General features: G+C 40.0%; 1 protein-coding gene and 1 long non-coding RNA gene across 2 annotated transcripts; one reads left to right on the plus strand and one right to left on the minus strand.

Moving 5' to 3' along the window:
• Positions 1 to 321: 321 nt before the first annotated feature.
• LOC136437999 (purine nucleoside phosphorylase-like) lies at positions 322 to 20,348 on the plus strand. Its single transcript, XM_066432619.1, has 7 exons — positions 322 to 467; positions 8,576 to 8,636; positions 10,154 to 10,256; positions 10,858 to 10,961; positions 11,775 to 11,950; positions 12,695 to 12,885; positions 19,081 to 20,348. The coding sequence occupies exons 1-7, from the start codon at positions 352 to 354 to the stop codon at positions 19,284 to 19,286; spliced, it is 957 nt and encodes a 318-aa protein (XP_066288716.1). The 5' UTR covers positions 322 to 351; the 3' UTR covers positions 19,287 to 20,348.
• On the minus strand, positions 3,896 to 7,795 carry LOC136437998 (uncharacterized). Its single transcript, XR_010756359.1, has 3 exons — positions 6,981 to 7,795; positions 6,212 to 6,256; positions 3,896 to 4,758 (listed from the first exon to the last, which is right to left on the minus strand). It is a non-coding gene; the product is annotated as an uncharacterized lncRNA (long non-coding RNA).
• Positions 20,349 to 22,155: the final 1,807 nt, after the last annotated feature.

The following is a 22,155-nucleotide window of genomic DNA, read 5'->3' on the forward strand; positions in this document are numbered from 1 at the left end:
TTTTAATGGGATAATGGGAGAATAAGAACATATATTGTGATTCAGGAACTTATAACGCGGATGTATTTCCCCAACGAAATGTGAAGCGCTTTGAAAAGTTTGATGGATCAAAAGCGCCCCCTATTAACTTTTATCATTACTGCATGTAAACGTCTCAACTATTACAGCAAAATCAAGAAAATAAAATCTGTTTCTGTACACATTGCATCATAAAAGAATAGTTTGACACTCATATGTCTCATACATATGCTTTGATACATATTAAAAGCAATATAATAGTTAGCAGTCAAAGGTTAAAGGTCAAGGTAGATTTCCCGCCAACCAGCTGATCAGCGGGTTAATGATTGGTACATGTTGCTATATTTTAGGACTGGAGTTCGGCGTGTCTGGTTACTCCCCACTTTATTTCAGGCTATCAAAGGTCGGAGTCGCAAGTTTTATTGCAGTATGGCGGAGGCAGCGCCAAGGTACATTTCGTTTCTTGTTGTAATTCTTAAATTATATGTTACAGCTCAAAGTTTATAACGTTAATTAGTAACGTTAACGTTAGCAAGGAAACTTAGCAAACGTTCTGTTGTAAAAAGTATCTCAAAACGGTTGCTGTGTGTTGTTCCGCACACTTTGTGAATCCTGATAAGCACAGGTATCAAACACTACTTCCTAATAAACACGTGCCACCTATATGATCCTACAGTATCGGTATATTGTTGTAACGTTTTCTCCATTTTGACAAAACAATTACACTCTCTAAAACTGACCTGCAAGTATGGCCACTTTCCCCACTAGCCACGCCCCCTGCACTGCCAATTAGACCATGGAGATTATAGGTAGGAAAGTGCATGGTCATTTAACTGCATGGAATTATAGTAGTGTCTCATTGATTATACAAATTAGGTCTTCATTTGCATATCTTAGACATATCTAGCAACATTCCTCCCTTATAGTAACCTTGCATAGACCTGTCTGTAACTCAGGTCAATTACGGCATGTGACACCCTGTAATTACCGGTATTTTACATATATGGTCATAATTATTGTTTGCATGGTCATAACGCCGAGAAATTTGACACACGGTTAGCGCGTCTTTGTCTGAATAAAATGACTGTACAAAATTTTTCATGTGACAGATTTTTGGGGTAAGAAATCGATATTTTGGTTAAAATATGACATGCTCACTTTATGTGCCCAAGCCCAGCTGGGGAAAGCAGCTTGAGTCTTGGTATTTTACAGGGTGTAAGGTAAACTCTTACAGATTAAATTTGTCCGCGGCCTTTTTGACCCTTTTGAAGGTATCGAATGTATTTTGGGGCAAAAACGTAGAAAAACGGGATTTTTTTCGTATTTTCTGTGAACTATTGAATCTGTTAACATTATATTGATGATTACGAAAAAAAGCCTCGGATAGTTTGAAAGAGAAAGATGTGTCAAGTATCAACTTAGTTCTTGTTTCAACAGTATTGTTAATTTGAGCTGGGCTTGAGCCCGTAAAGTTGACTATGCGATCCGTCTAAAGCGCCGTATTAAACATGACGTAATGGGGGTACGGCCCACTCAGCATTGACCAATCAGAGAACGTTACCATTGGTTACAAAATGGCGGACGCCGACAGAACTTTTGTAAATCGTCGCTTATCATTTCTTTTAAAGCCTCTTCCTGAGTTCCTGCAGTCAGAAAATTAACAGAAACAACGTTTTCGGATAGCTTATGCTTGACACATATGTATTTTATTTGATAGTCGTACAAAACTGTAAATACAGAGTTCCAGATGACATTCAGCGTCTCGTTCAGAGCCTCTGTTGCCAAAGTTTGGGATGCTAACGTACATCGCAAGTGAAAGAAACGAGAGCTGAAAAGCAAAGGGGGGAAAGGCATGCTCTGAGCAAATGTGCATAAGGCACAGAGGCGCATTATGGGCGAAAACAGACGTGACAAACTTCCTGTCTACGGAAGGTTACAAGAAACGACAAACGCGGCGCGTGGGGCAGTATTTCGAATCGCGTGAAAAGGGACAGTTTGTTCAGAGATGTAGTGCATTAGAGAAGTGCAAGATGCAGCAGAATGCACCGTCTCCGCCATGGACAAACTGGAAAAAGCCTACACACCTGTCCAAAGACAAGCACTCCTAGCTGCAACTGGGTGTCTTGAACGGACAAGCACAGAAGCACTGGAAGCAATCACAGGGGTACCACCGATCGACATACATCTCACATGCAGACAAGCCCAGAGCTACCTGAGAATGGCAACAAAGCACACAGGAAACCCCATCTACGACGCCATCACACACATGAAGTCTCAAAAAACAGCTAACCAGACGGGATCCCAGCTGCACCTGCTACAGACCAGATTCAATGAGCTGAAGGAAGAGCTAGAGGAACACACAGTAGACAAGGAACCATATTACGACAGAAGACTACCCCCCTTTGTCATGGGCACCATAACCGGCTCCTTCACACCTACAACTCACACCACAGGTGGAAAGGACAAAGCAAGAGATGACATCATACACATGCTGCAAAACATCTCAGACAACAGACAACCGACAACAGTCGTCTTCACAGACGGCTCTGCCCTGGGAAATCCCGGCCCCACCGGCAGTGCTGCTGTCATTTACGAACAATGGGGAAGCACTGAACCCTTTGCAGTGCGTAAACCAGTGGCAAGCAGATCCAACAACTACGAAGGGGAGCTGGAAGGTCTTCACCTAGCCATAGAAACACTCTCCAGACGACCATCTACCGCTAATCATGTCCTCATCCTATGTGACTGCAAGGCTGCAATAGAATCAGTCACAGGTATACACAGCAAGTCACTGCATACAACAGCCTTGTACATAGCATCAGAAACAAGCTACGCTCCCTCCATCTACAAGGACACACAATACAGTTCACATGGTGTCCCGGTCACATGGGCATACCCGGCAACGAGATTGCAGACAAAGAGGCAAAGTTAGCAGCAGCTGAAGCTGCTAACATCCAGATGAACGCATCATGGACAAGACAACAGGCCACGAAACACATTGAAACTCAAGCACACATGAGATGGGACCGAAGAACAAAGCTGAACACAAAAAGCGAACACATGCAGAAGATAGCCATGAACATGAAGAAGAAAGGAAAAGCACTTGGAAAGAGACGCACACAAATCAACATCAACCGACTAGTCAGTGGCCACACAAAACTCAATGCCTACCAAAACTGGAAGAACCCTGAGACGTCTCCAAACTGCCCTAACTGCGACGCCCCGGAGACTACCAACCACTTCCTGTACCACTGCGCCCGCTATGAAAGGGAAAGACACCAAATGCTGCAGGAGATCGAAAGCACATACGAGACCTACGGCACGCCAGCGGAGAACAGACACACGGACATCGTCACTCTAGCTGGAATGAGAGAAGACCTCACAGACGTAATCAACACACAGATGTACAGAACATTCTCCCAGTACATCGAGAGCACTCGCAGATTCGACGTGCTCAACTGAAACACATCCAGCAACACGCTACCTCAAGTCACCAAGTGCTAAAAACCTAGCGAGAAATCAACAAGAACTGAAACCTAGCGACCAGCACAGCACCTGGAGACCATGTCTAACGAAATAATAGACGTTAAACAAGGACAACAACAACAACAACAACAAGATTAAGTCGGGCTGAGGGAGCCTAAACAACATGCACCATACTGGATGCACTTTTTGTTTGATTGAGATGAAATGTTGGACCATGTGAAGTCATTACCTAGGTAGTAAGGTAATTCAATACCGATCCCTATAGTATCTGTTCTTACGAAAGGGTAGGCTGCATGTTGCAGTGCACTAGTGGGATGATTCAGCTGTCATGTGTTACCCAGTTTAATGCTGGTTACAATGCTCCTGTTTGAAGTGATTTACACTGTTGATGTTTGGTTACAACAGTAAAAGTTTATTTTACAAAGCAGTTATTCTGCATGTGCTCATTCACAACGTTGTGATTAACAATGTAATATTGGATCATCAAGTGCAAAACAAACCTCCACAAAATCTAACGGAAGTGAATCATTATTCAACATGTTCCATGCACACAATATACACCTCATGTCCATGTATTCAACATGATTGAATGAGCGAGTCCCTAATTGTTTGTGCAGACTTATTCAAGGAACAAAAAACACATTAAACAGGCTAAGTATAGGTTGTTGCCATGCTATTTCACAGAGTAGAATATTATGAAGATTGGAAGATCTAAGAATATCAAACTGTACACAAGTAAATTGACATGGATATATTTCTTCACTTCTTTAATTAAACACTTTAACATTAGGTAAATAAAATCACATAATCTAATCTATTTAAAATGAATGTAATCTTTCAGGATAATGCTTTGAAATTCAGCTTTTTAAAAAGGTGAACTTTAAAATTGATGGCAAAAATGTAAACCAACATAACTTGTCAATATTTTGCTTTCCAACAAGCAATTTCAGCTCCATATGTAGTACATGCTATTCATTCTGACCTCAGCAAAATTAAGGCATAACTGTATAACATAAATGTATCTCATGTCTTTAAATAAATGTTTGTGAATAAGAACATGTAAGGTCCCATGGTATCAGAAATAACATGATTAAAGCTGTCCATCAAAGTATGCTTGTATTTCCATTGGGAGTGGTGACATTCTGACTTATCACAGGTCCTTGGCTACAGCCTGAAGAGCTTTACTGTCCTTTCTGCAGAAGTACTTAGATAAGCAGAGTCCTCAGTGCTGTGTTGACATCCTTGAGCAAAGTCCTACATCAAAAGAAAATATTTTGAAGACCTGAGGTCATATGGCAAATATCATCTCATAGGATTCAATACTTGAGATTGCACAATAGCAATCACTGTATAAACAGGGTGGAAAGAATATAGATACACATTTGTCGTTTAACTTTAACCAAATACATAAGCCTGTATTGTACCTAATCATATTTACTGTAAAGTAATTGTCATTGTGAATTTGAAGAATAAATGAAGTGTCTTCAACATGTGCTCCTTTCATTTCCTTCAAGCATGCAGATACTCTGATTTAAGGATAGATCATGGTGACTGACAGAATTGTCAAATGTCACATAAATGTTCCCAGAATGAAGATTTGCTATTCAAGGAGTCATCCAGCTACAATGTATAAGATATACTTAAACTTGGTGGCACGGTGGACTTGTATTTAGGGTTGTTGAAGCTAGAAGTGTTGTCTTGGAATCCCTGACAGAACCCAGAATACACCCTTGTTAAAGGCACTTTACAAATATTTCCTCACTGGACTCAGGTGAAAAATGGAAACCTAACATTGGCTAGACATTTTCTTTGGGTAGGCTGATAAAAGGAAGTCTCATGCATGTTTGAGTAGAGACAAACCTTGACCCCTTTATTGAGAAGAATGGGGGACCAACCCAGTGAGAGTGGAATAAATCAGTCCAGAAATGTAGCTTGTGCTGCAGTTTAGCCAGTATACATACCTATCTCTAACCTTAATATGTAGTATCAATGCACATACACACATATATACATATATACACACACACACACAATATTTTGTTTCTGTCATTAACTGAAATGTGTAAGTGCTACAATATTACCTACAGTCTCCCTCCATGTAATGAACACCTAAGACAAAAAGGGAATGGAGTATGTCCTTTTTATTTACTTCCTTTAGCTTAAAGATACAATCAGTCCCTATCTCATAGCTTGCACAGCTACACCCTAACTGGCTTTCTGTTCAGACTGTCTACTCTTTATTGAACTATTGGGCCATAGCATATCATTACAAAATACCCCATCACAGCAGGTAATAGGAATTCACAATGAATACAACTTCATCCCTTAATGAATATAAAAATAAACCCTCCATGATAAATGACAGGAGATAATGTATGGTATTATAAATATGAGAAATAAACAAATATGCCAAATGTATACTGCATGCATGGTTGTAATATACAGTACATACATATATGTACAACAGCAACAAGTTACAGAAATGTTCAATAAACATTTGCTCAACATCCATCCCTTTTCCTGTCAGCTAGCTTGTAATACTACTAACTTTATATGTGCAGTGAGATTAAACCTAACAAACCTAACAAGCTTGCCTTTGACAAGCAAAATGGTGTGGTACATAAAGTAGTTGCTGGTTAAGTTAGACTGTTGTTTACCTGTGAGAGGGTCTTAACTATTTAAAAATGGAGGTTTTGACTGTACATACCTTAGGATACCTTAGGACGGCTCGGTGTAGAAGGCTTCGTCTTGCCTATAAGACACCCATACATACATGTACATGTCATTAGAGTTCATGTCATTAAAATTAAACATGTTTTTGACTTTTTTTCCAAGGGCATATCAGTTCTAGGCTATAGACTATTTAGTCAATCTGTGTGAGTCAGTCTATAAAACTATAGGCTATAGACTATTAAAAAAACTATAATAAGCATTCAAACATGGAAAAAGATGCATCTAACTTCTTTTGGAGTTTGTCAAAATCTGTCCAGGGAGAATTGCAAGTGTACATTTCTTGTCAAAGACAATACATGCATGTAGTATCAATATCTAGGAAGATGACTAAGTACTGTTCCACCTTAGGACAGTTATAACTCCTTGCAAGGCATATCCCTTTTTGCTTTATCTATTCCCATTTCGTAGATAGATATTTTTTCATTGATAAGGCACATTGGCTTAGAGTTATATGTACAGTACAGTTATGTGGACAGTTATGTGTACAGCACAGTACAGAAATAGACGTCAAACATTAGGACAACAACAACAACAACAGTGCTACAGAGCCCCAGCCTGTAGGCTCTGTAGTACTGTTGTTGTTGATGTCCTTATAATCTCTATTTCTGTACTGTACTATACACATAACTATCCACATAACTGCTGTACACATAACTCTCAGCCAATGCTATGTTTCAAACTAAATTGCAAGCCAGAGTTGTTACATGCAGATCCAATAAATAAGCATTTTGATTGCTACTCACAATTTCAAAGCCGCCCTATTGAGAGTGTTTGAAAACATTGTTGACACTGTCCTGGTGGTGGGTTCCTTGTCTGCATGCATTCCGTCAAGATGCCGTTCAAGAATCACCCGGGCTCGTGCACGGGAACAAATATTTACCTTCAAGATTGCATTCAGCTCGATATTACCCACATTACACTGCTCCCCTGGAGCCATATCCCACAGTTCACTTCTCCTATGTACTGCACTGATAATGATTACGTCTTTACTGATGTCCCGAAATACAGTGCAATAAATGTTAAAATGTCGATGGGAGAAAGTACTTAAGAAATTTTGTGCACTTTCTATAACATATGTTGGGATATCGAAGTTGCAGTTTGCATGTGTGAGTCGGCCGCAACCCAGAAAAGCCCACACACAATTTATCAAATTAGGAAGTTATGAACAACTTACTTCTGTTAGGAAAGCCCTGTCTCTTTGCGATTTGTGATCAATGACTTGAATCTATTCATTACATATATTTGACCTCATTGACCAAATAAAAATGATCGGCTCGATCCCCCGGCCGCATGGCCGGAAAACAACACAGTGGTAAGCCACCATGCTGCACGTACAGCTGTAACCTTTGCCCTCGCTGCGACTGAACTACAATCGTGGTTATGAAGTACCAGTTGGTATTAGTATTACGTTTAGATGATAACAAAGTCAATAGAAGACGTATAAAAACGTATTAAATAGTTTTTCAAGTGCCAAAGATGACGTGAAGTTCTTTTTTTTACTGAAATACATAATATTCGATGTACCCCCCAAAACCGCTTCGTAATGGAACGGTCCGAACGTGTTCCAGCGTTTCGTTCGAGTGTCACAAGCCGTAATTGACCTGAGAAGTGACCTATTTGATTTATTACTTTGAGGTGAAACAGGTCACACAAGCAGGGGTCATTCATGGAACTTTATTATTTGTAACGTTACCTACACCTAATATAAAGGCAGCTGTGTAAAGTAAATATACAATATAAGTACGGGCAATCAAAAGTCTTTAGGTGTAGTAAAATTTCAAGAATGTTGGAACAGGTCTGAAATATTACAGAATGACAAAAGAAGCTGATGTGATATTTTATCTTCAACTTGAGCAAAATTTGCTAATGTAAACAATTGCACTGTTTCTATTCTTATGTCAATTTAAGTTGATTTGACTTGATTTATTTATATATTAAGTTCATCAAATACCAACTGGTTTTCTTGACATTTTTCTGACCCCCAAGTGCCCCAACCCGGCCAAGGCATGCATGAACTTCTAGTTACTGGATATAACATTCCACCTGTAATGAACATTTACATATGTATTGTCACAGGTCCTTTCTGGTTTTGGAATGTTCTTCTACCGCTGGGTCGTGTTCCAAGCGAATAACACCAAGCACAGATGCACTTTCTGATGTTTTATTTGCTCTGTCTCTCTGCAGATGTCTCCTTGTCTGGAGGTGACTCATACGCATGCGTGTTATCCTTAGTAATACTAGTATGCTAGTTCATTGATATTAACCACTTGTTACATATATGTCCTGACATTATCAATCATATAATGATTATATCATTCCTATTGTCTCCAATTTTCAGCTATGAGGACATCCAGAAAATCATTGACTTCTTGTTGACTAAAACCAAGCACCGACCCAAGGTGGGTTATTAAAGGTCACTGACCTGTTAACCTGTTCAGAATCAAAACTCTACTGTTGCATGGCAGGTTTCTCAAATATCTTTAACAAAAGAAACACAGTTGATATCACCTTCATAAGTTGATGAAGGTTAGACATCCAGGTAACAAGATACGCCAAAATTAATTACTCAAGCAACTGGATAAGATTTTGAAACAGTCAGACGTTTCAGACAGCATCCACTGTCTTTCGTCAGTGACTAACGATAGGACTGAGAACACCAGGTTGTCTTGAATTAACCTTTTTTTAAAGACTACTTCAAGACATCCTAAATTGTATTAACCTCATTAACATATCTATTCAGAGTTTTGGTATAAGACTTGGTGTTCTCTGAGTCCTATCGTTAGTCACTGACGAAAGACAGCGGATACTGTCTGAAACGTCTGACTGTTTCAAAATCTTATCCAGTTGCTTGAGTAATTATTTTTGGTGATATCACCTTCCTTCATTATCACTCAGTGGCTTGTGGCTCAAGTCATTGTTGTAAAGAATTGTTAATGTTTCTTCTGATCCATTGCCATCGATTTTGTCAGCCACCATCTCCTCTTGGGACATAGTATATACTTGCCTGATTTTCCTTCGAAATGTTCTTGACTCTCCAAGTTAAGTTTTGGACCTTACAAATTTCCTCTATGCTGATTGCATTGGTGTTAAAGGAAAACTACACAAAAAATTGAAAAATCCTTCTATGCTAAGCTTAATATATTCCAAGGTCAAATTCTTACTTCAAGTTGTTTCACATAAGTCCGTCATAGTTCTGGGATTTTCCACAGTTTGCAACTTATGCCGTGCTGACGCCTTCTCGCCTGATAATTGAATTATATGACGTCAATGTTTCAAATTTTTCACCTGATGATTGAATTTTAGAACACTGACGTCATATAATACAATCATCAGGTGAAAAATTTGAAACACTGACGTCATATAATTCAATTATCAGGTGAGAAGGCGTCAGCACGACATAAGTTGCAAACTGTGGAAAATCACAGAACTATGACGGAATTATGTGAAACAACTTGAAGTAAGAACTTGACTTTGGAATATATAAGATAGCATAGCATAGAAGGATTTTCAATTTTTTGTGTAGCTTTCCTTTAAGTTATTAATAGCATACTGTAATGTTGCTGTATAACCCCTGCATACTTATTAGATGAATATGTAAAAATTGTCATGTCAGAAGCAGGTAGTCCAAGCACAAACCAAATTTGGGGTCTTGCATGGGGGCTCCCGACAACACTTTACGCTGATTTAAGAAGAACCTGAGTGTACGTATTACGCTAAAATCAAGGAAGGAAATTAGGCAAAATTTGGTTGCCTCTTTTCGCATTATTGAATAAGATGCCTTTCCCTACAAATTGTGGGAAGTCATAAAAGGCTGCCTATGCCTTTAATACGGAAAAGAGCAGGCAGACCCTCATACATTAGGGGGAGTTCCTGAAGTAATCGAGAATGGCACGTTCGCTGTACTTTGTGATTCCAGATTGCAGTAATTTGCGGCTCTGGGCTTGGCGGCTTGGCTGATATAGTGGAGGATCAAAATGCCATCGACTACAAGGAGATCCCAAACTTTCCCAGGAGCACTGGTGAGTTACATTAAAACTTCCACACTCACAGTTTCTCTCTATAGGACCCAATTCACACTGGGAAAGTTTTCTGGACATACAACATTGTCTTCGGCGTACCGCACCTTTTTGCCTGGATGTGAATCGGCCTGGTGCCAAATACGACAGGCATTTTTATGGCCCGTACAACAAAGTCGTACGTTCACCTTGGAGGTAACGTACAACAAAGTTTTCCCAGTACGTATCGGGTCTAAGTTTGTGTACGATATAACTTGATACAGTCAAACCAGTACAAGTGACCTCCTCTACATAAGGTCCTTCTAAGGCCAGGTGGTCCTTATGTAGAGGTGGTCACTATCTTAGGAACCACCAGAAAGTATTTAGAAAATAATACTTCTTGGTGGTCGCTCAGATAAAATTTGCCATTGACACATTCAAGCTTTTTATAAAAATTCTATATATAACTTAGATATTATAATTTATAGTGACCACCTGTTCATATAGACCAGATTTATCAGTTCCCTAAGTCGTCTTCTTCGGCAGTTTTGAGTGTAGATTTCTTCTAGATGAGGATAAAACATTATGATGACAGTGTTAAAGCATGAATGGTGTGTGTTTTCAGTGCCTGGTCACAAAGGCCGGATGGTGTTCGGACTGCTGGCAGGGAAGACTGTCGTCTGCATGCAGGGGCGCTTCCACCCATACGAGGGATACCCGCTGTGGAAGGTACTTATTAGCATACATAAGCAGTTCTGTCAATCAATACTAGGCAAGTGGTGTCGTGTTGGCTGACAATAGGTTATCGATGCTGCACCCTTTGGGAAGGCGCTAAATGACTTTCCTCACACCAACCAGGTGAAGAAATGGGTACCTGTCTTTGGTTGGGGAGGTAAAAGGCGGTGGAAGGAGAGGGTTGAGCTCTTCCTTTCAATACCGTGCCCTAGACACAGTGCATAACAACCCACTGCCCCTACAACCTAAAAGGCTATGGGGCTACCTTTACCATTACCTTTACCTTTTACTAGGCTAAGCATGTTTTCTATGTTGCTACTGATGCTGTTTTTAGACTCTTGCAGTTGCTGGTAACTGGCCTTTGTGGATGGATTTATCTACAGTACAAAACCAGAAGAGTAAAGAAAAAAGAAAATATCAAAATGCTGATCATGAGAAGCTGGTAGTCTGATTTTACAGCGGCAAAGGCTACATGGCATTTCTCCTGTCTCATTTGCTCCTCCTCAACCGTGCACCAACCAGACAGCTTGTTACATCTCAAGCAACTAATCACAGACAGTCTCTCTACCCCCCTCCCACAGTAGAGTTGTTCCTCATCACCTGTGCACCAACCAGACGGCTTCTTACATCTGAAACAACCAATCACAGTCCTTGCTCTGATTGAAGTTAATCTCTCTGTGCTCCCCTCCCACAGTAGAGTTGCCCCTCATCAACTGTGCACCAATGAGACAGCTTGTTACATCTCAAGCAACCAATCAGAGTCATTGCTCTGGATGATGTTAATCTCCCCCTGCCCCCCTCCCACAGGTAGCCCTACCAGTGCGTGTGTTTAAGCTGATGGGGATAGAGACCCTGTTTGTGACGAACGCGGCTGGTGCGTTGAACAGCAGCTTCAACGTGGGTGACATCATGCTCATGAAGGACCACATCAGCATGCCTGGTCTGGCGGGGGACAACGCACTCAAGGGGCACAACGAGGACAGGTAAGGCTTTTCTGTTACATGAACAACCCTACATGTATCTGTTAACAGATGAGGACTTTGAACAGTTGATGTAAGAATGTGTAGTAAACTGTAACATTAACTGTGTATTACCAATAAACTTTGTACTTCTTTCTTCTTTCGTGATATTATATACTTATGCTTGTAAAATGTATTTCTGTATAGTTACAATACAACATAGAAAATAGCAGTCCCTAATGCATTTCAATGCTACAATTTATGTGAAATGTATTTGTTGAAACCTTGAAAAAAAAAATCCCAACCTACCGACCCTGATTTTTTCAGGGCCGTATCTAGAATTTTTTCCAAGGCCTACTTAAGATCTGTTTTGGGCAATTTTTCCAGATGTTTCATGTTCATACTGTAATGACAGGTAGCTGCTATCTAATGTGTATCAGGCTTCATCACTGTACGCTATACAGCATGTAAAGAGGAAAAGCAATTCTGTCTATAGGCTTAAGCATGCTTAATCTGCACTTTGAAAGGTTGATGCAGTTTAGCAGAGAGCTGCTAGGGGAGCTCCCCTATCTTCTAATATCTAGAAATGTTCTTAGTCAAGATTTTACCAAAACCTCTTCCAGAATTTGATTACCTCCATATGCAAAGGCCTGTATCGTCAACAGAATAAACCCCATTCTTATGTTTTTAGATGTTTGAAGCTTTATGTTAAAAAATGAATGAGGAAAATATGTATAACAACTAATTAGTGGATTGTCGCTTTTGTAGGTTTGGGCCGCGTTTCCCAGCAGTCTCGGACGCGTACAACAGCGAGCTGCGTCAGCTGGCGCGGGACATCGGGAAGGAGCTGGGGTTCGAGTCGTTCATGCAGGAGGGGGTGTACGTACAGGTGGGGGGGCCGTCCTACGAGACCATCGCTGAGTGTAAGCTGCTGCGTATGCTGGGGGGAGACGCTGTAGGTCAGTATTGCACTTCTTACATATTTGATTATGTTGATGAAGGTTAGACATCCAGATAATAAGTTACGCAGAATGACAATTACTGACAAGCAACTGGATAAAATTTCTACAACACAACCAGGGACACTCATTCAATCTCGAATCCACAGATATCCTAGGCCGTGAACCCAGTTGCTGTATTGAACGGAAAGTTAGGGAAGCAATATATGAATGTGCAATCCCACCATCAATAGGAAAAGAGGTCTACGCATTGAACTTTCCGCACGATGGTCTAAACAGTAGCTGTTTCTTCTCAGAGCCTATTGTTTAGTACTCCACCCACCCGCTGGGCCACAGAGCCCACGCGGCAGTGGATGGAAATTATATAAAAAGTTCACCAGTTTAATGATCGATTCGATGCTTACAATATAAAATGAAAATAAGCAGTTGCAACAAACATTCATGGGCTTTAAGAATGTGTAGAAAGTGGGAAATGTCAAATGAGAATTCCCCGCGTTCCAGGACGCTAAAAGCGTCACCTCCAGTCAATAAACTTTGACCTTTAACACAGCTAACTTTCTTAGATATATATCTCAAACATCGATTGAAGCCTATCTTAATTCGATATTGGTCCTTGAATTCGATCAGACTGGAATATTTTTGATGTCCTTGCAATTTCAACTCATCTTGACAATTTTGCAGTACGTTTTCTCCCATAGCTCCAAGTAGCCGAATCCAGACGACATGCAAATGAGCCAACATGGCGGCGATATGTTGTTGTTTTGATCGGTGGTGTTTTTGTCAAAAGTTAGCTGTAAATTTTGAAGATATGGACCAAGATATACGTTTTACCTTTATGTTATAGTTTCCACGCGGTACTAAGAACATGTTGTCGAGTTATAATGAGTTCTGTCGGCCTGGATCACAGAGCCTTATTATCGCCCCATTGTCTTCGATCACGCTTTCATGCAAATCGCCCTTTTGTTACCTGCGCTTTGGGCGCGATTTTCAAGTTGTGAACTCGTCCAGCGTGTGTACTCAGTATTCTTGTCCCGCAAGTTACAGCTTAATTTTTTATCGCTCAGTGATTCATTTTTGGTTCAGGGTAACGATTGTGGAGGTTAGACACCTCTTGGCTCATGATAACCGCTTTCTTTCGATCCCGATTTCCCCCCGTTGCGAGTTGGCACAAGAATGTTAACGTTTTGTCGGAGCGAGGAGCCGTCACAGTTTGCCTTTCGCGACCGTGACGAACTTGATTTGCGACAGTTCTAAACGACCCAAAAGTTGCCGATGACGAGGCTGTGGGGATGTTCATCTTTTTATTGATAACTGGTGGGAAATCGTGGAAAAGTCTGTCTGTTTGGTTTGGGTTTCGGATGGCCGGGCAGACTACCGAGCATTCAAGATGGCGCCCACGACGCCATATTTAGTTATTGGGACAGTCTACTGTAATGCGGGTGGAAATCTTAAGAGCTGTGTGTTTGTACTCTACATTTTAACAATATATCTTGTCAATTCATTCCTCACATAGGGATGCTTTGATAAATGGAACATACATCAAATAATGTATGGTGTGGTAACATACATGTCCTGAAAATAAAAGGTGCCTGTGTTTCTTGTTCACCCATGCTGCGACGAAATGACGTTTTCCATGTCAACAACTTCAGGCGTCGGCAATTTGTCACAAAGAACTTTTTCCGAAAAGTACAAACGCCAGCTCGTCATTATCTCTACTTGAAAGAAAGGTCGATCGACAAATTGATCACCGATGGAAAAATCCGTCTAAACAGTCTCTGTATATTAGCATTTGATTTTTACTAATGTGTCTTGATTTTACCCATGCTCCGGAACAACAAAAGAAATGGATAGCGACTATTTTTGAGCGGGAATGTTTTCAAACGGCGGTTAAATATTTCAGTACAAACACGACTGAGAGCATATTTTCCAGTACACAGGTTATTCTTGGAAGGTACCGGATAAGTTTAACAGAAATATACAAGTATGTTACTTACAGACAAATAGCTTTACACGCGGCTTGGGTTCCATCCAGAACATTTACATTTTGTATCACACAAATTTTTCGAGTTTATATTTCTGATTTTTAGCTAAACGTTATGTTTAGTTCTGTTCATGTATTCCCTGATTTGTGCTCTTTTTGTAATGGAGCCGAGAAATTGGTTCCATGTGTACTTGGCTTGAGTAGAGAGTCTAGAGACTGTCACTATGGAAGCAAGTAAGTGCTCTTTGTTGTTTCGAATTTTTGAACGAAAACAAGTAAAAATTGTGGGATTTTGAATGGTCTCTCCTGCCTTGAATATTTTCCGTCTCTGTGTAAAAGATATTCGGCAAGTCTTAAGAAATATTTAGCCTTTCTGACCGTTTTCTATGAAGAGTTTGTCGCCCCCAAACGGCTAGGTACAGTTGTTTACAAATAGGCAAACTTCCGCTTGGGATATTTCATTCGTAGGATGGGCAACCAGTTTCTTGGAAAGAAACACATACGCCTCAGTTTGGGTTCGTCATGGAGTCAAATGTTTTGAAATTATTAATACATTTATTGAAAAAATTCTGTGACAGCAAATACGTGGGCATGTTTACTATTTTATGAAGAAAACAATCATGCTCACAGCAAAACTTCGACCCGTATTACAGTAGTCTATTCCCACTGGCGCCACCTTTAATCATCATTTTGCCGCCTGGCCGTCAAAACCACAAACATTTCGATTTTGTCAGCCACGCGCCAGCTTTGTATCACTTGTATATGGGCATTTTGACCACTCTCTCTCAACAACAGTATTCTGGAAATAATCATGCCTACACTTGGTATTGTTAAAATATGCTATGTACGGACAATTGAGACTATGAATAGGACGGTTCGCGGCAAAAAGCCACAGGGGGGGGAGATAGAAAGGTAAACATTACTGCGGTCCGCCTGTAAAAGCGTCAACCAATCACGGACAGTTGCCGGTGGTGATAAGCGTGATTGACATATTATAATCATCAATATTCATACCCCACGAGTGGGAATTTTTGGACTCGTTTTTGACCATCGTGCCGGTACTTAGGGATCAAGAGAAAATTTATCCGGCCAATGTTTTGTAACTCCTCAACTACCTTCCTCAGTGCTGGAGTATACTGTGCTAAATATTTGTTTATCATCCAACCTACTTTCACTCTAAAACAATGAGATGTAGTTTGTATTCTACATCCTTTAAAGAGGACTATAGTACAACCAAGGAGGTTCTCTCTCAAACCTCCTTAGTATGACCTACCATCAGCAGATGTAAAATTTACAGGTTCAACCTATTTTCTGCCTTTACAAGACACCTTACCCCCTATACGTACTGTGACTTCAGCTTGTTTCAATTTCAATTTTATTGTAAAATCAACCAGCAGTCGTACAGTGCAAGGTATATACAAATGAATTGTCTTGCATCATGCTTTGGTGTAATCTTGCATGTTAATGACTTTCTCTTCATAGTACCAAGTTCTAAAGGGTCTGATTTGTCATTGATAGAAAAAAATGTTCATCTTTCATTCAGAAACATTTACTGACAGAAAAATGCAAATTATTATGGAACCTAATCTGTGTAATCATTAAATACAATGCTAAACTTTCTTCCAACACTAAGGTATTCACAGATCAAATTTTCAACAACCACTGTCGCCTTCTTGAGGATCAGACCAATCACTTCCGAACGTAAACACGCGAGATTTACAGACGCTTTAACTTTATTGACACGTGTCATTGCGGATACGTGACGTCAACAATTGGTGAAATGTGCCAGGAAGTTCATAATGCCCACTGTCTTTGTTTAGTGATGGCTGGAGCGCCCTGATGTATATGGCCTCCTTTATACCTCTTGTAAGGATGGTTCTGTTCAGTGTCCAGTATTTTGACTTTGTCCGTGAATACCTTATTGTTGTAAGAAATTAAGCATAATTACCTTCGCGACGAATGGTTTCGTCGAGTAGGTTATTCGACGGTGCTTGTCTGTGTGTCTGTTAGTGAACAGAATAAGTCGAGAACGCCTGGATGGTTTGTTGTCGTAGTTGGTGTGTCGGTGTGTATGTGGCAAATCTCAAGATGATTAGATTTTGGGCGAAGTGTTTTGCATAATTAACGAGAAAAGTGTAAAAATGTGTTCAATTGTATGCTTTACTATGCGTTCTGGTTGCGATGTGTGGGCTGTATTGTTTCAGGGGATATTGATACGGGTAGATGGGGGGCAAAGTTGGTCATGAGGGGTCATGAGGGGTCATGAGGCAGGCAGGAAACGTCAGTTACATGTACTGCCAGGGACAAATTGGCTATCAGCCAGCTGTAGGGCAGATACAAGAGATAGGCTTGCCCATATAGGCAGTAATGCTTTAAAGCACTAAAACAAGGGCTCAGAAAAGGATTCACCTTAATTGCAAGCCCCAAAAATTCTTATGCACCAGAAAGCCACATCTGTCTACTTTAGAATCATGCAAAGAAAATAGACAGTTGACCAGCTCGTTCTCTCGTAACAGCTGACAGACGAAAACAATCGTCAACTTTGACCTACTCCCAGCCTGGAAGAGTCCACTCGGAGCATGTGAAACCAAACCACAAAGATATCTCCTTACACCAATTAAAAGACTGAAACATACAAATTTTGACCAAAGTTGGATATACACGGCCTTATATGAGTAAGAACAGTCATTAATGCAGTGCCACAGCATGGGAATACCGAGCATGTCTGTGTGTCTGTTAGTGAACACGATAAGTCGAGAATTCTTGGAAGGATTGTCTTGGTATTTGGTATGTTGGTAGGTCTCGATGAAACCTGAAAATGATTAGATTTTGGGCCCCCTATCGGCTTGTTACGGTACTGCAGCGGAACTTCCTGTTATGATATCTCGTGTTGTGGACATGCTATGGAACTGATTTTTGAGTGGTAGATAGCTCGTTGGGCAGAGAGTAAGTGGTATAGGTTTGGGCCCCCTAGCAACTTTTTTGGAACTGCAGGGGTAGGTTTTGCTTCAGACTTTGAAAGGGAATAACTCAAGAAGGGCTTGAAGGAAGGTCATGATTTTTTGCATGTACATAGCTTGAGCGATGATGTACATGATTGGATACTTATTATGCAAATCAGTAACTAATTTGCATAATTAATGAGGAAAGTTTATACATTCATCAATTTCCATGATAGGACTCGCAAACATGTGACATATGTAACTGAGGAAGAGAGAAATATTAATAGATATCAGCTATGCAAATGAGAACCTCATTTACATAATTAATGAGAAAATAATATAACTCGAGATGGGCTTGATGGATGGTCATGATTTTTGGTATGTAGATAGCTTATGTGATGCTTTGTATGATGCTTTGTATGATTGGATGATAATTATGCAAATCAGATTATAATTAATGAGGCAATTTTAAAAACCTGCTGTGTTCCATGATATGACTATTCAAATATGTGACATTTGTAACTGAGGAAGAGAGGAATGTCAATAGATAGAAATTATGCAAATGTAGGCCTAATTTGCATAATTCATGAGAAACTACTATCATTCCATACTAGTAAATAACGGCAATTTCATCTTGTTGCATTTAGAAGTTGTGTGAATGTGAACACCATTGAATCAAATTATGCTAATAAGGAGCTTATTTGCATTATTGATAAAAAATGTTAGCATAACCTTCTTTGTTAAGCTCATAATCATAACAAGGAGGTTTGGACAACTTATGTTATTTGGGTGAGGAGGATCAACTAGTATGATTTTTGATTGATGAAAAACACTCCTAATACGTCAGTCATAAAGGTCAAAATCATTTCGCGAAGGTATGAGGTCGTAGAACTCTTGTTGTATTATGCATCTTCGAGATCATTTTCTATCAAATCCCAACTACTCATAAAAATATTTCTGGTCTTCGTTAATAATAATTTTCTATGTTTAATCTGAATTATATTATCAGTATTCGATTTTTTGTTAGATTAAGTTGTTTATTATGTTTATTCTATTATTTGTTATACTTTTGTTCGTTTTTCATTATATTATTCATGTAATCGATATTTGTAAAAGGAGGAGGGCTTCTTTAAGCTTTGCAGGCTTCTCTCCTTCTCCTGCATGTTTTTGTTGTATTTCCAATTAATTTACTATTGTTTTCTGTTTTTATGTGCGAATAAATAAAACAAACAAAACAAACAAACATCATAAAATGCAAATTGTTTCATCTAGGAATGAGCACCGTCCCCGAGGTCATCGCAGCAAGGCACTGTGGGATACGTGTGTTCGGGATGTCACTGGTGACCAACATGGTGGTGATGGACTACGACGCGAAGGGGACCGTCAACCACGAGGAGGTTCTGGAAACCGGGAAACGCCGCGCCCAGGACATGCAGAAGCTCGTCTCCAAGATGATCGCTCAGCTACCTGGACAGTAGGTCGAAGGAAGAAACCAGTATCAGGAGTAGACTGATATCCAAACCTATTGTAGATGCTGAGTTGCTTCATCTTATAAATGAATAGTACGCTCCAAGCAGAGGAGCGGGTCAGTCTGGTTTTTGACGTGTTTTTAGGCATTTTTGTCAGGCTTTCTACTTTGTCATGTTTTTCTTTGTGGCGCGGGGGAATTTCGTGCCTGGCCGGGCACGCTTCGCACCTACTTATAAAACGCTTGTGTTGAAGTGATTAGGTTTATTAGGCATTGATCGTTGCGAGCCCTGCAGTGGTATGGGTTTGTGCGGAAAAAAAAATAACAAAGTAGAAAGCCAGACAAAAAAAACAGTCGGACCCACTCCTCTGCTTGGAGAGTAATAAATGAATGGTTTATCATGTTGTTGCAAGACACAGCATACAATAGCAGCCTTCATTGGCTGAAATGCAGTATGGTTTACAATTAAAAGTAAGCTAAGATCAATAAAGATACATACATAAGCTAAACATTACAAACCTTACACTACTCAATTTTTAAGTATTTGTGTACTCTTCTAAATACTATAATAGGTTTCGATACCAGGCAACACAATGAGTGCTTGGCTGGGTTTAAAAAACTTGGTCAGATTTGTAACGTTATATCACTCAGTCTTCAAAATGGTGTCTATCATATGGTAATTCTTTGATTGTTAAACAAGAAGAAGCGTACTGAGAACAGCTTATTGCAAATGTATATCAAGATTAACATAATTTCAAATCAATGTTTTCTTGCTGAATTATAACAAATGGCTTGCTATCTGCATATTCTTGTGGAGGAACTCTGTGGTATAAGACCTGGTTGTCTCTTTTTGCTTAGTTCAATACACAACAGCCCTTTGCATGAAACTTTTGTACTTATATGTCCATAAACATACATATATATGCAATTGGTTTGGTATTTTCATGTTGTTATGGCAATTGTTGACTCGGTGTTGGTGAATTCTTCCATCATTTGTGATCTTTATACCATGGGTTTCAATGAAAAGGGCTGAGATCTGACAAAGAGAAAAAATAAAGATATCAATAAGAAAAATGAAATGCTGCACAAGTCAGTCATATGCTCCCAACTTATTATCATATGAAATAATCATGATTCTGTGTGTGTTGGACGGGGGTGGGGTGCTAATGTTCCTACCTTTGTTGCACACACCATAAAATAACATGAAAATCAATTGAATTTCATAACTTCACAGGACACAGAAAACTGCAGTTCTGCAGAATGCCGCTAGTGGATCTCGTTCTTTATCTACAAAAAAAGAGGTCTTTATTAAACATCAATTGATAACTGTTGGAGATTCCTGTCAGAGTCTCAAGTGGATGTCTAATTGCGCCAAATTGCGAAATATTCGCAAAGTGGCTAGAAATAAACCACGTCAGGGGAAAATTGGCAGAAATTCGCAAAGTTGCCGTAAAAATTTGGCGCAAGTAGGCGCAGTTCAGTGAGATACCTACTTAACGTTCTTCCCAGTCACAGTAAAATCGTGGTACTCCTCTGAAGGGCATTGTGACAATCAGAGAAATGCACAAATTCAAATCAAGGATCACTTTCCACCTCAAGTACTGAATATCAATGGCCTGACAAGAACTGATAGGATAGCTGTTTTAAGCTACGGGGCTGAAACAAGACGAAAGTCCTGTTGTTTTTCAAAGGAAATTTTATTTGATGCGCACCAAAACTTTGTAGCTCACTGGTTACATGTAACGTTACCCTGGCTACGAATAAGCTGCCACCTTCTTTCTCGACGCACAGGTGTAGCGTGGGCTGTGAACGCTAACTGAGGCCAAAGTCCAAAAACAGATCTCAGCCTTTCACAGTGACCCACATTTATTTGTCTTAACTGCGCAGAACCGATGCGCATTGTGGCTAGTCGACTAACCCGACAGGTGACCCGAATAAGGTCGGCTACTGTTCAACTTAGACTTCTAAGTGCTTGCAGAAACTGCACATGCTGCGCATCACAAATGTCTTTAAGGTCTTAGAATAGCAGTCTCTTGAGATGGCAGAATCGTCGGAGGAAAGGTAAGTTTGAAATGTTGCCTGGCATCGACTAGGATTTGATATAATTTTAGTTGTTGCCATACGTTGTACCGTGTACAATTGTCGTGCAATTAACACTATGCGAAAGGGGCTGATTTCCGGAAAAATTCGGAGTTGATATATTCCAAGACATGCTTGATATTTGGAATGTGTCCGGACAAGATGTCTGATATTTACCATATCCTGGAATATCCTGAGTCCGGACATGTTTTGTTGCGAATCCGGACGAATAAGACTTTCCTATATTTCAAGATACGCGCCATTGACGTTTCTTGCTTCCGAATGCATAACGCGCTTTATATTCTGAACATATCCAAGGTAGTTATATTCCAGGAATAAATTTTGGACATATTAGGAGTTGACACGTAGCATGATATGCCTCATTTCCGGACCATTTTCGGACGACATTCGATATTTACTACATCCGCAAATATCATGATTCAGAAATTGTTCCGAAGCATATCCGGACGGATAAAAGCTTCCTGTTTTTTCCGAATACGTGCCATTGGCGTTTCTTGTTCCGTACTCATGTTCAATTCACGACACAGATACAAGAGCTAGAGAGCTAGAGATATACCAAGAATCAGTGACAGTGTTCGGACATATTTGGAGTAACATGACATGCCACATATTCCGACCGTTTCCGGGCAAGGTTTTGGGGGTTCATTTCTGTTGCGTGTCCGGACAAATAAGACGTCTTTTTTTTCAAGATACGCGTCATTGGCGATTCTTGCTGTGATACGGTTCATATATTGTATGTAGGTTTCATTGTAATTGATCAAGGATTATGTCGCCCTTGA

The sequence above is a fragment of the Branchiostoma lanceolatum genome, chromosome 7 (genome assembly GCF_035083965.1).
Source record: "Branchiostoma lanceolatum isolate klBraLanc5 chromosome 7, klBraLanc5.hap2, whole genome shotgun sequence".
NCBI classification, from domain to species: Eukaryota; Metazoa; Chordata; class Leptocardii; order Amphioxiformes; family Branchiostomatidae; genus Branchiostoma; species Branchiostoma lanceolatum.